At 37.1% G+C, this 18,333-nt stretch overlaps 1 protein-coding gene across 13 annotated transcripts in view; it reads right to left on the reverse strand.

The window, feature by feature from the left end:
• Positions 1-18,333, reverse strand: part of NR3C1 (nuclear receptor subfamily 3 group C member 1) — a 153,721-nt gene that overhangs the window by 31,316 nt on the left and 104,072 nt on the right. For all 13 annotated transcript variants that reach the window (XM_007473817.3, XM_056811434.1, XM_056811435.1 and 10 more), the window contains exon 4: positions 6,159-6,275. In XM_007473817.3, coding sequence (XP_007473879.1) covers positions 6,159-6,275 — 117 coding nt within the window. The remainder of the gene's footprint in view (positions 1-6,158; positions 6,276-18,333) is intronic.

Raw genomic sequence — 18,333 nt, forward strand, 5'->3', positions numbered from 1 at the left:
TGAAAAGACCAGACCTATGTGGAAACTTTGTAGTTCAAAGACAAAAGAAACACAACAGAGTAAACATGAATGAACAAAGATAACTGATTAAATAAGGATAAACTGTTACATTCTAATATAGGGAGATGATACTTGTATTCTGAGTCCTATCATCATCAGGAGTCATTGAGGAAGTCTAATTAGAAAAGGACTGGGAGTGGTTCTATTATTTCTTGATGATCTTAATAATGAAGAGTGGGGAAGAAGAGTACATAGGGAAGATGGGAGGGACATAAAGTTAGGAAAAACTCACATAATTAGTATGCACTGAAAGCAGACATGCTGGACAAGAGAGTGAAGAGAATTTGCTGACACTTCAACTTTACTCTCATTAATGCTTAAGGGTAGAATATATACATACACAGCTGGGTACAGAAATACATTTCTTTCAACAAGGAAATAGGAGGGAAAGTGGAGAAGAGAAGGGGAATTAGAGGAAGAATACATTAAGTGAGTGATTAGTCCTAAGCAAAACAACTCTAAGGAGATGCAAAAGTATTTATAGCTCTTTAGAGGCTGCAAAGAATGGAATCACAGAGAGTGCCCATAAAGAGATGAACAATTTCACATATAGAAATGTGATTGAATACTGTTGTGTTGTAAGATATGATGAGGTAGATGGTTTCAGAGAAACTTAGGAAGACATGAACTAATGTAAAGTGACGTGAGCAGATCCAGGAGAACAAATTACAAGAAATCCTATATGGTAAAGACAAACAACTGAAAGAACTAGGGACTCTTATCAGCATAATGTTCAACTGTGATTCCAGAGTGCTAATTATGACATAGCTATGCATCTCCTGATAGAGGTGAAAGACTCAAAGTGAAAAATGAGATAAACAAATTTAATAAAAAGGACCAATATGGACATTTGTTTTGACTGACTTATACATGCTTATAACTGGATTTATTTTTCTTTGATTCTCAAGTAGGTGAGGGAGTTGGATGGGATGATGAGGGCAGATTTTTACAGATTAAAAAATGTTTTTAAAAAAAATGCTTATGTAGTGGGTCTTGAATCTCCCATCTCCAAATCATTCACTTATCCACTCAGCCTGCTGGTAAGTTGCATTTTCAGAGGAGTTCTAGTTCTAGTTCTCTAGAGTTTTACACTGGCCATATACAAATGAGCATTTAGAAAACAAGACATTGAGGTGGCTCTGCTCTGGATAAGTATATTGTCTCTGTGGGCTTTTTTAAAATCACTTTTTTCACATATAAGTCTCACAGTTGTCTTTGTCTTTGCCCCTTTCCACTAGCAAACCCCCAAAGCCTGAAAAACTTGTGGTTTAAAGTCTTTAAAGTATGGAGATAATTTTTTATATGTAGGACTCTTCGATTACATTTCTTACCTCATTCTCTAACTTGAGGAAAAAAAGGGACTGAAAAGGTTGGGAGCTTCTGCCCTAGACACAGTAACATGTTTAAAACCATAAGATTTCAAATCTGAAGACATGGATTTGAAGTCTAGCTATCATACCCGATTGAAAGTCTTCCTTAGAAACTTCCTTATTCCCCATTTGGTCATGGAATAGATACTGAGTTAAAATTAACTCTTGCCTCTTTAAATCTTTGTTGTCTATCTCAGGTCCTTAATGATGGCAACTAGGTAGCCTAGTAGATAAAGTTGACATGGACTCAGAGAGAACTGAGTTTCAAATCCTGTCCTAGATGCCTGACTCTGGGCATGTAAGGCATTTAACCTCTCTCAGTCTCAGAATCTTCATTTGTAAAATGGGAGTAATAATAATAGCACTATCTCACAGGGTCCTCATGTAAATCAAACATATGTAAAGTAGGGGGCAGCTGGGTAGCTCAGTGGATTGAGAGCCAGGCCTAGAGACCGGAGGTCCTAGGTTCAAATCTGGCCTCAGACACTTCTCAGCTGTGTGACCCTGGGCAAGTCACTTGACCCTCCTTGCCTAGCCCTTACCACCACTCTTCTGCCTTGGAGCCAATACACAGTATTGACTCCAAGATGGTTTTTTAAAAAAAAAAAACCAAAAAAAAATATGGAAAGTACTTTGCAAATTTAAGGCATTATGCCATGATTATTGATAAATACTTGTTGAATTTAGTTAAAGAGCAAGCACATGGGAGATCTAGTGCCTGCCAAGCACAGTAAATTAGAAATATCCATCAATATTTGCAAAATCAAAAAGCTCATGTGACTTGGGAAGTCCTTTCCCTAGTTTTATTTGTAATTGACCTACCTAATTTTCAGGACAGTTACATTAGGCAGGCAGCTATCATTCTACCTGAATAACTTCAAAAGAAAGTCAGTCACAATATATACTCTGTATTCCAGTTTTGAATATCTACGTGCTTGTCATTTGTTTTCATCATCAGAGCTCTGCTGGCAATTCTTAGGGTAGAAACTCCATTCAAGGTTACAGATATGCGGCTACCTTAAATTTATCTTCTTTAAGACTTGCCTGGGGGCAGATTGGCTAACATAACAGCAAAGGAAAGTAATGAATGCTGGAGGGGATGTGGCAAAATAGGGACATTAATTCATTGCTGGTGGAGCTGTGAACTGATCCAACCATTCTGGAGGGCAATTTGGAACTATGCCCAAAGGGTGCTAAAAGAATATCTACCCTTTGACCCAGCTATAGCACTGCTGGGTCTGTACCCCAAAGAGATAATGGACACAAAGACTTGTACAAAAATATTCATAGCTGCGCTCTTTGTGGTGGCCCAAAACTGGAAAATGAGGGGATGCCCATCAATTGGGGAATGGCTGAACAAACTGTGGTATATGTTGGTGATGGAGTACTATTGTGCTCAAAGGAATAATAAAGTGGAGAAGTTCCATGGAGACTGGAACAACCTCCAGGAAGTGATGCAGAGCGAGAGGAGCAGAACCAGGAGAACATTGTACACAGAGACAAACACACTGTGGTATCATCGAACGTAATGGACTTCTCCATTAGTGGTGGTGTAATGTCCCTGAACAACTTGCAGGGACCCAGGAGAAAAAAACACCATTCATAAGCAAAGGATAAACTATGGGAGTGGAAACACCGAGAAAAAGCAACTGCCTGAATACAGAGGTTGAGGGGACATGACAGAGGATAGACCCTAAATGAACACTCTAATGCAAATACTATCAACAAAGCAATGGGTTCAAATCAAGAAAACATCTAATGCCCAGTGGACTTACGCGTCGGCTATGGGGGGTGGGGGGGGGGAGGAAAAGAAAATGATCTATGTCTTTAACGAATAATGCTTGGAAATGACCAAATAAAATATATTTAAAAAAAGAAAAGAAAAAAAAATACTTGCCTGGGGGAACTTAAGAGGTTAAATGACTTGTCCACTGTCATCTGACTAGTCTGTGTCCTTGGTGGCACCTGAACTCAGATCAGCACTCTTTGCCCTGTGGCTCCTAGTTAAACAGAGGCAGAAGGAGGTCCTCAGGTGTGTCCTCCCCCAATACACAATCCTGTACTTTCTACTGATGCTGAGTATAAGGCTGGAGTGACTAAGAGGTCAAATGATAACTGCTTGATTCATTAAATAATCTAAGTACTGATTTGTGGAAGAGCCTTTGCTAACAAGTCACATTCCATCGACCTACATCATGTATAAGGAAGGCAAACCAAAGCCCTATACAGAACATCAAATCAGCTGTATTACTGTACAGGTATTAGAATCATTAAATACACAACTAGAACCTGCTGATGCTAAACATTTTTCCACGGGAGAAAAATACTTGTATACTGTCTTTTTGGAGGGGAGAAAAAGCATCAACTATGATCTTCCTGTCAGCTACAATGTAGAGGCATCCCCTTCTGGGTATTACTGACATCGTTTTGAAAGCAGGGCCCCTTTTAATTAGATCATCACCTAAATAACATTAATGGAGGATAGAGGCAATTTTCCAGGTAATTCTTCTCTTAGAAATATTTTATCAAATAAAAAAATCACTTCATTGGTAGGAAGTATTACTATGCTCAATAAATAGTGGGTATATGAGACTCTTCTGGAGATAATGAACCTTCAAATCTTCTCTTTCCCCCTTTTTGGCCTATTTGGGCTAAGTCTGTTCACTAAAATGTCAATATAGGTTACATTTCTTTTTTAAAACTCTTAACCTTCTGCCTTAGAATTGATACTAAGTATTGATTTAAAGGCAGAAGAGTGCTAAAAGCAAGGCAACTGAAGTTGGGTGAGTTGCCCAGGATCACACAGCTAGGAAGTTTGTGAAACCAGTTTGAACCCAGGCTGTCCTGTCTAGTCTTGGCACTCTTTCCATTGAGACATGTAGATGCCCCTATATTGCAGTTCTTAACTATGTAGTTTTACAGTTCCTTTAAAAAATGTGTACAGAACTATTCCTGCATAATTAATCAACAAACACTAATTAATCATCTACTATGTTCTGGGTAATATTCAACTACTGGGGATACAAGAACAAAAATTAAACAGTTTCTGTCCTCAAGGAGCTTGCATTTCATCAATTTATTTATTTATTTAAAAAAAACCCAAATTCCTATCTTTCATCTCTAGAATCAATACTGTGCATTGGTTCCAAGGCAGAAGAGTGTGGTAAGTGCTAGGCAATAGGGGTTAATTGACTTGCCCAGGGTCACACAGCTGAGAAATGTCTGAGGCCAGATTTGAACCCAGGACCTCCTGTTTCTAGGTCTGGCTCTCAATCTACTGAGCCACCCAGCTGCACCCTATTTTATCAATTTATTAGTGAACCAATATGTGCATAAAAAAGCACATACAAAAAAGTATGTTAAAAATACAAGACAGTTTTTTGAGAGGTGAGAAGTATTAGGCACCAATCCTGAGTTATCAGGAAAGGCCTCATGTAGAAGGTAGTATTTGAGCTGAGCTCTGAAGGAAATAAGGGATACTATGAGGTAGCAGTGAGGAGACAGCACATTTCAGCCATGGGGGACATTTTGTTATTTTAAAACTTTCCCCTTCAAGTCAAAACATGATACAGCTTTCAGGGGAATCAGATGCTATCACATAACCAAAGTTTAATAAAATGGCAGAAAGCAATCATGACCTACAAAACTAGACATTTTAGTGCGAGCACTTGTAATCTATAGCTCTAGTAATCTTTTGATATTCTCCAGTGCAATTCTGCCTTTCTTTATTTGGTGTAACAAACTGGTGCTGGTCAAGATGTTTCTCTCAGATTTCTGTTCACTTTTGAGCAAGTGAGTTTTCAATGAAGCAAAGCTCTTAATTTAATATGTCTATAAATCATGCCTGAGAAGCCTCTAATCTCAAGTACAGCTACATCTTGAACACTTCCAAAATGAAAAAAAATACTCCTTAGAGTACAACACATTAAAATGTTTCAGAATATATATAAATCTTTGTATATATCTTAGTTTTAAAGGTTTCCTATTATAAGAAGATTAGAGCAACAAAACTCAAAGATTTGAAATAGATAGTGAATAGGGTCCATCTAGAATAACACTTTCATTTTACTGATGAAGAAAATGAGATCCAGTGACTTCTCCAAGGCTCCAAGAGAAATATGACCAATGGGACCATTAAGAGTCTTGCATCCATTGTTCCAAACCATCCCCACACCACTTCTCATTTCTTCAACTCAGCCACCTTGACTTGTGCCCCAACACACACGATAAAACAGTTACACATTTCCCATGAGAGGACCACTTAGAACTTGGATTCTTAAAGGTCTATGACAAAGAAAATGGCAACTGTCTATTTGATAGAGAAGTGTTTCCATTTGAAAGCTTTACAGAAGAGCAAAAGAAACAAAGAGAATGCCTTATTTTCTTCCACAATACTCATATGGCATAACTTCCCTTCCCATCTTCCAGCCTGGGAATGGCGAATTCAGAGAATGTATGTCCTATGTAGAATGAGAACCTGTAGATTAAACTGTGATTGTGTGTGGGTCTGCTAAACAGACAGAAAAGGATCCAGGAGGAGAAAAAAGGAGAAAAATCTCTACCTTTGCCAGGCACTAGGATGGATATTATGAGCAAGAATGCTGATAATGACTCAACTATTTTGAAGTTAGCAAGACACTACACCTGATTACTCACATCTTACAAAGCAAATTGATGCATTTTTCTGTGATTCAGAGGCAAACAATCCTCCCAAGTCTTTTAAATTACCTTCTAGGTTCATTCCAGCTTGGAGACATTTTCGGTAACGACATGCTGGGCAGTTTTTTCTTCGAATTTTATCAATGATACAATCATTTCTTCCAGCACAAAGATAATTGTGCTGCCCTATAGAAAGAAAGAAAAGGAAAAAAGAATGTTAAATTACTACTCATTTTGTGGATAGCGTTTCTCTATGTTTTGTTTGTCTTTTTAGGGGGAGGGACAGAGCAGGGACATGAGGTTCAATATATTTAAATCCAGCACAACATAGTACCTGAATTTTTCTGGGGTGAGTTTGGAAGGTTTGCTGTTAAACAAATAAACAACAACTTAAAAAAGAAAAGAAAAGAAAAAAGTGAACTCTTCTGACTTTAATTCTCCTTGTTAAAAAAAAAGTTTGACATCTGGGGGCAGCTAGGTGGCTCAGTAGATAGAGAGCAGGCCTGGAGATGGGAGGTCTAGCACTCAGACACTTCCTAGTTTTGTGTCGCTGGGCAGATAACTCAACCTCCTTTGCCTAGCCCTTACCACTCTTCTGCCTTAGAACCAATACAGAGTTTTTATTTTAATAAATGTATTTAAAATTTAAATTAATAAAAAATATTAAATAAATAAAATGATGAAAATAATAAAAAATAAAATTTAAAATGTAAATTTTATCTAATTTTAATTTTAAGATGAAAAGTATAGGTTAAAAAAATCTTTCAGAAATAATAGGTCTATATTACTAGAAAACCATGGAATTTAGAGATAGCTATAGATTTTGAGATGGAAGGAATTCTTAGAGAGGACTTTTAGTTTAGCTCCTTCATTTTAGACATGAAGAAAATGAAGGAAATGAAGGAAAATGAAGAAAAATTAGTAAGTTATTCAGTCTTGTGACTTGGATTCACCATACTGGGAAACTTTTCAATGATAAACTAAGATTTTAGTTCAAATTATATAAATAAAACAGATACTTTTTGCTTTCCTTAAATATAGTGCTAGAGAAAAAAGGATAGTCTTATGCTTTTTATGGTTAAGGGAAATGATGAGTGAATCACAGACTTGGTCTCGTGAACCACTGTATGCATCTTGCAAATGTGTTCATCTATTGGAAATGCTCTTGGACATTAACTGATCAATTTATCATTGAGTACCAAGTATCAATCCTCAGGATTTTGTCCAGCACTTTCATCCAAATAACCTCTTATATATGTGGGTTGATGAAGCAATTCTAAAATTTTCTAAATTTCTCTTCTAGCTCTCCTGAGACCTGCATTTTGCTGTGAGGATCTGGCAATGCAGTTTAAGGAATATTTTTAAAAATTTTCATTATCCCCTCTTACTTCCCATACCAGCCAAAGCTCCAGGGCCACATATCCCAGACTGAGCCACAGAAAAAAAAAACAAAAAAAGTGGCCAAAGTAGTCAAAGGGGAAAAATGTCTACTTGATTTTTCCCTGCTCCAGCTGTAGCCAGCTGGAATCCTTTGGCAGGAGTTGGAGGAACTTCTGGGGCGGGATGGAGGAAGGTTGCCTGACCTCATTGGGAGTTATTCTCTGCCAAGAAGTGCCATTATAGTAGTAGAGGCTGTGCTATGGAGAGCATGCTGAAAAGGGTTACAGAGAGATCCTGGACTGAACGGCAATCAAGTTATTAGACCCACATCTTTTTTTTTTCTCCCCCTTTTCTCCTCTCTCTTTATAGTTTCCCAGAAACTGTAGAGAAGTGAGTGGGAGACACATGGATGAATTAGGACCTTAGTAGGTTCTAGATCCCAGGCAGGTCTATCCTGGGCAAGAAGGCCATTAGCATTTTGGGGTATGCCTGGGTATACTGTGTGCTTCTGGACAAAGAGAAAAGGTATGAATTGGATTCTTTTCTATGGAGCAAAATGTAAGGAAAACCCAACTTTGGTTTCTAAAGAAATGGGCTGAGTTTTGCAAGTTATGCACCCACTAGGACTGATATCAAGACATCTTGCAACAATTTTCCAAAGGAAAAATACCTATACAATGGGAGAAAATGTTTTCCCCAATTCATTTAGTTAGATTGGGTTAACTTTTTCTGGGGAAAGAATGTTCATGGTTAAATGCCAGTTGGAAATTTTTTTGTAGAAAGAAGTTATATTTGCTTGTCCTGATATGAACTATCTAATGTTGTCTTTTGCAATAAATCTGGACATCTATGAGCCAGGGCTTTGCCACCAACAACCTGGGGGGTTCTATACAAATATGATCTCATTTTCCTCATTTCTAAAATGAAGGGTTTGAACTAAATCTCTCAAAATGTTCTTTCCAGGGCCAAGATACGAGTGTCTCCTACATGACAAGCTTATTTACCTAGAGGCAATGTGGCCTAATGGATAGTGACAGGACTTTAGAGCCAAGAAGACTTGGGTTCAAATCCTATCCCAGGTACTTACTGGATGTTACCCTGAACAAATCAATTAATTGCTCTGTGCCTACAATGCGATATCCAGGTTGAGCTAGGAATTGTCTGGCCATTCCAGAAAGCCATTTGGAACTATATGTCAAAAATTACTAAACTGTGCATAGTCTTTAACCCAGCAATATGACTACTAGTGTTATAACCCAAAGAAAGAGGAGAAGTATTCATAGCTACAAAAATATTTATAGGAGCTTTTTTTCAAACAGCAAAAGGTGGGGGGACTAAAGGAGTTATCAATTGGTGAATAACTGAATAACTGAAAAGTTAGGAAAAGTAAGGAAACTTACAAAAAGGAGGGAAGCAATAAATTCCTTTTTAGTCCCATCCTTACTTCCCTCAATTGCAAGTGTGGTTTATGATATTTGTTTTGAACACAAGAATTCAAGGTTTAGCTCTGTGGGACTCTATGTGATTAAATTCACTAAATTAGTTTGGGCTCTGATTTCCAGGAAACCCAACATTTCTCATGTATACCTTTAATCTAGGGTGACCACTTAAAGTATCTGTAACAATTTGTATTTATAACCATCCAAGCTAAATCTAAGGAATCTTCTAAGTAGGTCTTCAAAAGTCTGTGACTCAGCTTATATTCCCATTCCTTTTAAACTAACTTTTCTTATTTGGTTACTTTATACATTTGTGGGTAGTTCTTTTATTGAACAGATTTGACATTAAGGAATATACTGGATGCCTATAAAGAAGTGGCTTTTGGAAGAAGGTTTGAGAACCACTCCCCCCCCCAAAAAAAAAACCCAACTCTGCTCATGATTAAAAATTATCTCACAGGATTTTAGAAGGTTAAAGTTGGATAGAAGGATATTGAGAACTCTATGTCTAAATCCTTACTTACAGAAAAGGAAAAGAGTTCTGAAAGGAAATGATTTCCTAGAAACTTTCTTCATTTGATCATTTCTTATTAATCACCTAATCTAATTATACAAATCCACACATGTGTATACATATAGACCTCAGAAGTATCTGTTTCAAAAAGCTAAGAGATGGGGCAGCTAAGGTGACACAGTGGTAGAGTGCCAGGCCTGGAGTTGGGAGGACCTGGGTTAGAATCTAGACTCAAACACTTCCTAGCTGTGTGATCTGGGCAAGTCACTTAACCCCATTTGATTAGCCCTGCCCTGGCCTTTGAATTACTACTAAATTAGAAAGTAAGGGTTTAAAAAAAAAAGCTACGAGAAAAGCAGAAATGGAGGTCTATCTAGAGAGACTTTCTGAGATTGCGGATGGTGAACCTAACCAAAAGGGTAGTGAAATGAACACTAGCTTTGGTAACAGAAGATCTGGGCTGGAGGCCTGACTGACATTTAATATGGGCAAGCCACTGAGCCTCAGTTTCTTCATCTATAAAATGGGAATAATAGCATCTATACTATGTACTTTACCAAGCAGTAAAGACAGCATTTTAGAAATTCCAAAGTACAATGTAAATGGGTTATTATTAATCAGAATTGGCATGCCCAAATTATGATTAATATCAAATTATTTAACATATAGTAATACTATTACTATTACCAATTAGGAGTCTGTCTCAGAGCTTCCTAACCCTAGGTCCAATGCTCTGTTAGACTTCATGTGACTAAACCCAGCAAAAATGGACTGATTGTTAATCATATAAATATTGAGCAGTAGTGGGCTAATTTAATATAGTAATTACATATGTATATACATATTCAAGTGTGCATGCATTTATCAGTCTAGACCAGTGATTTCATTGGTTTGGAGAATTTCTAGCAAAGAAGATTCTCCTATGAAGAGAGTTAGGCAACCCTTCTCTAATTTAGAGTCTTATAGGGCTGCCTGGAGTGTTCAGTAGTGAAATGCCCTGCCTCATCATTCACAAAACCAGGATTTGTCAGAGACAGGACTTAAACTCAAGTCTTTCTGACTCTGATGACAGCTTTCTATCTACTGCCTCTCATAATATTAAAGATAATATTAATATGTTAGTAGTGGTAGACAACATTCTTTGCCTTCTCAACATAAATCCTTTTTATAGATTCACTCTTCTTAACTTCTCAAAGTGGAAAACAGACAAGGAGCAACTTGTGAGCAGTCTATAATCCAAAGTTTAGGTTGGATCTGCATGGGCAATTTTGTAATTTATAATACTTTAAAAAAGGAATCTAAGCAAAGGAAGAGAAATGACTCATATGGCTCTCAAGGATATGCAAACAGAACTGTGGCCAAACAATAATAATCCTTCTCAGACTGTGAATGAATGGGCTATATTATTTTTTAAATGAGTATTACCAGAGCTTTAGATCATCCATTCAGTCTATACTGTTTACCAGTTACTTACACAGCCATTAAAATATGTAATTATTCCAAAAGTGCTCATAGGCAACAATGGAATTTTAAGAATTTACCTCTCTTCATCGTTAGATGTGAAAAAATGTGTCCTTTATTTTGTGAAGATATTCCAATATAATGTGTGAAGGAGAGATGGGAAAAAAGACTGGAAAAGCAAGGACTCCAGAAATGTCAATCAAGATGGACATTCTATTTAGAATGGGGACCAGGAAGGACTGTTGAAAAAGAAGGAGGCAAACTGAAAAACTGAGTCTCTTTACCTTGGGACAGAAAGGAGGAAGGACAAAAGTCCAGCTGGTTCTCTGGTTTCTCTCTGATATACTACAGTGACCGAATCTTCAAGACCTGTTGACCATTTTCCCAATCTGAACTCTATTTCCACCATCCTCCAACTTAGGAATTGTTTAGTATTAGGGAAACCTCAAACCCTCTTTCCCTTCATCTTCTTATCTTTCCCCTTCTCCCAAATAAGTCCCCTTACTTAAACTTAGAAAAGAGACAGTACTTTTATTTGGTATTCCAAAATACTCAGTTGGAGCTGACTTCAGTGCTATCAACAGAGAAATCAACTGAGGGGGAAGGGAGGAAGGGAAGAGGGAGGTAAAACAAGGATGGTGAAGGGAGGAAGGAAGGAGAATGGAGGAGATTGGTAGATCTGATCTTGAATTATCATTTCTCACTTAAAATAATCCCCTAATACACTAGTGACCCACTGCAAGGGGAACCTCTTTTTTTTTTTTTTGGACTGCTTTTGTGCTTGGGGGATGGGTTTGTAACTATACTTGTATTTTCCCCCCATTATCCTCTATGGTGGTATAGCCATAGGAGGTGTAAAGCCTAGGATTGTGACACAGCGACATTGTGACACAGTGAAATTATTTAACCTTAAGGGAATCTGATAAGTGATTTTGATCCCTGAGCCCAATAGCAATTGCTAATGAAATGTACCACAATGATCTGATCTTGTAATCTTTTCTGCCACAGATACCTTTTGCTATTAGATTATATGGTATGGATTCCCCTATATTCCAATACCATTCCCTCTACTTTAGAATTAAAAAAAAAATTATAAACATTATTTTATTTGGTCATTTTCATACATTATTCATTAGAAACAGAGATCATTTTCTTCCCTCATCCCCTATCACCCCTTCCCTAGCCGATGCACAATTCCACTGGGTATCACATGTGTCCTTGTTCTGAACCCATTTCCTTGTTGCTGGTATTTGCATTAGGGTGTTCATTTAGTTTCTCTCCTCGATCATGTCCCCTCAACCTCTGTAGTCAAGTAGTTGCCTTTCCTCAGTGTTTTTACTCTCACAGTTTGTCCTCTGCTTGAGGATAGTGTTTTTTCTCATGGATCCCTGCAGATTGTTCAGGGACATTGCATTGCCTTTAATGGAGAAGTCCATTACCTTTGATTATACCACAGTGTATCAGTCTCTGTGTACAATGTTCTCTTGATTCTGATCCTTTCACTCTGCATCACTTCCTGGAGGTTGTTCCAGTCTCCATGGAATTCCTCCACTTTATTATTCCTTTGAGCACAATAGTACTCCATCACTAACATATACCTCAATTTATTCAGCCATTCCCCAATTGAAGGGCATCCCCTCATTTTCCAATTTTTGGCCACCACAAAGAGCGCAGCTATGAATATTCTTGTACAAGTCTTTTTCCTGGTTATCTCTTTGGGGTACAAACCTAGGAGTGCTATGGCTGAATCAAAGGGCAGACAGTCTTTTATTGCCCTTTGGGCATAGTTCCAAATTGCCATCCAGAATGGTTGGATCAATTCACAACTCCACCAGCAACGAATGAATGTCCCTACTTTGCCGCATCCCCTCCAGCATTCATTACTTTCCTTTGCTGTCATGTTAGCCAATCTGCTAGGTGTGAGGTGATACCTCAGAGTTGTTTTGATTTGCATCTCTCTGATTATAAGAGATTTAGAACACTTTTCATGTGCTTATTAATGGTTTTGATTTCTTTAACTGAAAATCGCCTATTCATGTCCATTGCCCATTTTTCAATTGGAGAATGGCTTGATTTTTTGTACAACTGGTTTGGCTCTTTATAAATTTGAGTAATTAGACCTTTGTCAGAGGTTTTTGTTATGAAGATTGTTTCCCAATTTGTTGTTTCCCTTCTAATTTTAGTTACATTGGTTTTGTTTGTACAAAAGCTTTTTAATTTGATGTAGTCAAAATTATTTATTTTACATTTTGTGACTCTTTCTAAGTCTTGCTTGGTTTTAAAATCTTTCCCTTCCCAAAGGTCTGACATGTATACTATTTTGTGTTCGCCTAATTTACTTATAGTTTCCTTCTTTATATTCAAGTCATTCACCCATTCTGAGTTTATCTTGGTGTAGGGTGTGAGATGTTGATCCAAACCTAATCTCTCCCACACTGTCTTCCAATTTTCCCAGCAGTTTTTATCAAATAGTGGATTTTTGTCCCCAAAGCTGGGATCTTTGGGTTTGTCATAGACTGTCTTGCTGAGGTCATTTACCCCAAGTCTATGCCACTGATCCTCCTTTCAGTCTCTTCACCAGTACCAAATTGTTTTGATGACTGCTGCTTTGTAATATAGTTTGAAATCTGGGACTGCAAGGCCCCCTTCCTTTGTATTTTTTTTTTCATTATTTCCCTAGATATCCTTGATCCTTTGTTCTTCCAAATGAACTTTGTTATGGTTTTCTCTAATTCAGTAAAATAGTTTTTTGATAGTTCAATGGGTATGGCACTAAAAAGATAGATAAGTTTGGGTAGGATGGTCATTTTTTTATGTTAGCTCATTCCACCCATGAGCAATCAATGTTTTTCCAATTGTTTAGATCTAGTTTTAATTGTGTGGAGAGTGTTTTGTAGTTGTGTTCATATAGTTCCTGTGTTTGTCTCGGCAGATAGATTCCTAAGTATTTTATATTGTCTTGGGTGATTTTAAATGGAATTTCTCTTTCTAATTCTTGCTGCTGAACTGGGTTGGATATGTATAAAAATGCTGATGACTTATGTGGGTTTATTTTGTATCTTGCAACTTTGCTAAAGTTGTTGATTATTTCGACTAACTTTTTGGTTGATTCTCTAGTATTCTTTAAGTAGACCATCATATCATTTGCAAAGAGTGACAGCTTGGTCTCTTCATTGCCAATTTTAATACCTTCAATTTCTTTTTCTTGTCTAATTGCTACTGCTAGTGTTTCTAGTACAAAATTAAACAATAAAGGTGATAAAGGGCATCCTTGTTTGACTCCTGATCTTACTGGGAAGGCTTCGAGTTTATCTTCATTGCAGATGATGTTTGCTAATGGTTTTAGATATATACTGTTTATTATTTTTAGGAAAGGCCCTTCTATTCCTATACTTTCTAGTGTTTTCAATAGGAATGAGTGTTGTATTTTGTCAAAGGCTTTTTCTGCATCTTTTGAGATAATCATGTGATTTGTCAGTTTGCTTGTTAATATGGTCAATTATGTGGATGGTTTTCCTAATATTGAACCATTCTTGCATTCCTGGCATGAATCCTACCTGATCATAGTGGATAATCCTTGTGATGACTTGCTGGAGTCTTTTTGCTAGTATCCTATTTTAGATTTTTGCATCTATATTCATTAGGGAGATTGGCCTATAGTTTTCTTTCTCTGTTTTTAACCTGCCTGGCTTTGGGATCAGTATCATGTTTGTGTCATAAAAGGAATTTGGTAGAACCCCTTCTTGGCTTATTCTGTCCAATAGTTTGTATAATATTGGGATTAGTTGTTCTTTGAATGTTTGATAGAATTCATTTGTGAATCCGTCTGGACCTGGGGATTTTTTCTTAGGGAGTTCCTTGATGGCTTATTTAATTTCTTTTTCTGATATGGGGTTGTTTAGGTAATCTAAATCTATTTCTTCTTCTTTTAGTCTAGACAATTTATATTTTTGTAAGTATTCATCCATATCACTTAGATTGCCATATTTGTTGCCATATAATTGGGCATAGTTGTTTTTAATGATTGCCTTGATTTCCTCTTCATTAGAGGTGAGGTCTCCCTTTTCATCTTGGATACTGTCAATTTGGTTTTTTTCTTTCCTTTTTTTAATTAGACTGACTAGTACTTTGTCTATTTTATTTGTTTTTTCAAAGTACCAGATTCTAGTCTTATTTATTAAATCAATAGTTCTTTGACTTTCAATTTTATTAATTTCTCCTTTGATTTTTAGGATCTCTAATTTAGTCTTCATCTGAGGATTTTTAATTTGTTCACTTTCTAGTTTTTTAATTTGCATGCCCAATTCATTGACCTCTGCCCTTCTTAATTTGTTTATATATGAACTCAAGAGTATAAATTTCCCTGATTACTGCTTTGGCTGCATCCCATAGGTTTTGAAAGGATGTCTCACCATTGTCGTTTTCTTCAATGAAGTTATTGTTTCTATGATTTGTTCTTTAACAAGCCAGTTTTGCAGAATCATATTGTTTAATTTCCAATTAATTTTTGATTTATCTCTCCATGTACCCTTACTAATTATTATTTTTATTGCAATGTGGTCTGAGAAGATTGCATTTATTATTTCTGCCCTTTTGTACTTGTTTGCAATGATTTTGTGCCCTAATACATGGTCAATTTTTGTGAATGTACCATGTGCTGCTGAAAAGAAGGTGTATTCCTTTTTGTCTCTATTTATTTTTCTCCATATGTCTACTAACTCTAATTGTTCTAAGATTTCATTTGCTTCTCTCACCTCTTTCTTATTTATTTTTTGGTTTGATTTACCTAGTTCGGATAGAGGAAGATTCAGATCTCCCACTAGTATAGTTTTTCTATCTATTTCAGCCTTGAGCTCCTCTAGTTTCTCCTTTAGAAATTTGGATGCTATGCCATTTGGTGCATATATATTGAGTATAGATATTTCCTTGTTGTCTATACTGCCTTTTCTCAGGATGTAATTACCTTCTCTATCTCTTTTAACTAGATTTATTTTTACTTTGGCTTTTTCAGATATCATGATTGCGACTCCTGCCTTCTTTTTATCATTTGATGCCCAATAGATTTGGCTGCATCCTCTTACTTTCACCCTATGTGTATCTATCTACCTTCCTCATGTGTGTTTCTTGCAGACAGCATATGGTAGAGTTTTGGATTCTAATCCACTCTGCTATTCGCTTGCATTTTATAGGTAAGTTCATTCCATTCACATTCAGAATTATGATTACTAGCTGTGTATTTCCCAGCATTTTGATTTCTACTCCTGGTTCTGCCTTTTCTTCTTTCACTATTTCCTTCTATACAAATGTTTGTTTTTAGTCAATCCTCCTAGTTCCCACCCTTATTTTACTTCCCTTTCTACCCTCCCTCCCTTCTTATTCCTTCCCTTATTTTCCCCTGTAGTCTTTTTAACCCCCCCCCCTTGTACTGCTTCCCTCCACATCAGTCTGTTTTTTACCCTTCTACTCCCCTATAGGGCGCAAATCTATTCTCTTCCCCAATAGATTGGGTTGTTCTTCCCTCTTTGGGGCAGTTTCAAAGCATGGAAGAGTTGAGTATTTCCTATCTCCAATCTCTTTACCCTTCCAGTGTATCAATGTTCTCTCTCCTCCCTCTATGAGCTTCTTTGTGACATATAAATTTACCCCCATTTGTTTCTTTTCCCATTTCTTTTAGTATTAACCTCTTTTTTTAAAGCTCTGGTTAAATATATATATATACACACATACATGTATATGTATTTATGCATGCATATACCTATATACCTATTTATGTCTTGTCCTTTCATCCTATAGAGTTTGTCACTGTTCCCTCCAAGTGTAATTTTTCCAGTTGCCCACATGATAGCAACAGTTTTTAAGAGTTACCAATGACCCCTTTTCTTATAGGGATACATATCATTTTAACTTATTGAGTCTCTTAAAAATTTTTTATTGTTGTTTTGCTTTGTTTTTCTTTTTCCCCTCTTTTTTAATTACCTTTTGATGATTCTCTTGAGTTCTGTGCTTGGACATCAAATTTTCTGTTCAGGTCTGGTCTTTTCTTTATGAATGCTTGCAATTCTTCCATTGTGTTGAATGACCATACTTTCACCTGTAAGAATATAGTCAGTTTTGATGGGTATTTTATTCTTGGTTGTAGACCTAGTTCCCTTGCTTTCTGGAATATCATATTCCATGCCTTTCGGTCCTTCAGTGTGGATGCAGCCAGATCCTGTGTTATCCTCACTGTGTTTCCGTGGTATCTGAATGGCTTCTTCTTGGCAGCTTGTAATATTTTTTCTTTGGTCTGATAGTTTTTGAATTTTGCTATAACATTTCTGGGTGTTGTCAGTTGAGGATTAAATACAGGAGGTAATCTGTGGATTCTTTCAATCTCCACTTTCCCCTCTTGTTCTAGGATGTCAGGACAGTTTTCCTGAATAATTTCATGTAGTATTATGTACAGGCTTTTTCTTTTGTCATGGTCTTCTGGTAGTCCAATGATTCTTAAATTGTCTCTTCTCGAATGATTTTCTAAATCGTCTGTTTTGTGAATGAGATGCTTCACATTTTCCTCAATTTTTTCATTCTTTTTATTTCATTTTATAGTGTCCTGCTGCCTTGTGAGGTCACTTAATTCCAGTTGTTGTATTCTGGTTCTTAAAGATTGGATTTCATTTCTGGCTTTTTGGTCATCCTTTTCCTTTTGGTCTGATTTTCTTTGAAGATTGTCTTTCATCCTCTTTACCTCGCCTTTCATCTCCTTTGCCTCATCTTTCATCTCCTTTGCCTCATTTTCCAGCTAGTTGATTTTGGCTTTCACGACACTATTTTCTAGTTTTGTTCAAGTGCCTCTGTTTCCAGATGACTTATCTTAATTTTTAAGTTCTTTTCCCAATTGTCTTCAGCCTCTCTTAGTTGTGTTTTGAGTTCTTCCACAGCCTGTATTCAATTTTCTGGGATTTCTGATTTACCGTTTGCTGATCTCTCCCCCTCTGTTCCATTTGCTGAGTAGAAGCTGTCTATTGTAGTTTCTTTCTTCTTTTTCTCTTGTTTGCTCAAATTCACCTCTTCTTTACTCCCTGTATTTGTCTGTGCTCTTGCTACTCTTATTTTTTTGTTTTTTGGGGACTTCTATCAGTCTCCCCTCTTGGAGCTTTAACTGAGGATCTCTCGGGTGTGGTCTCTGGGGGAGGGTTATTGGGGATTTGAGCTTCCCTGTCCTCTGGAGGCTTTTGATTGGCTTAACGACCAGCAGTCAATGAGGATGGGTGTGGAGCCTGGGCTTCTCTGAGTTCTGGAGACTTTTGATGGGATTAAGTTCAGCTTAGTTGGGCTGGGTGTGCTCTGAGTCCTAAACTTCCTGGAAGGCTGGAGCAAATATGGAGGATCTCCAAAGCTCTGGCCAGTCTGCCAGGTCTATGCTCCCTCTCTAGGTCCTTCCCCGCCTTCTGTGTTGGACGCTCTGAAC

This window comes from Monodelphis domestica, chromosome 1 (assembly GCF_027887165.1).
Source record: "Monodelphis domestica isolate mMonDom1 chromosome 1, mMonDom1.pri, whole genome shotgun sequence".
In the NCBI taxonomy this organism is placed as follows: domain Eukaryota; kingdom Metazoa; phylum Chordata; class Mammalia; order Didelphimorphia; family Didelphidae; genus Monodelphis; species Monodelphis domestica.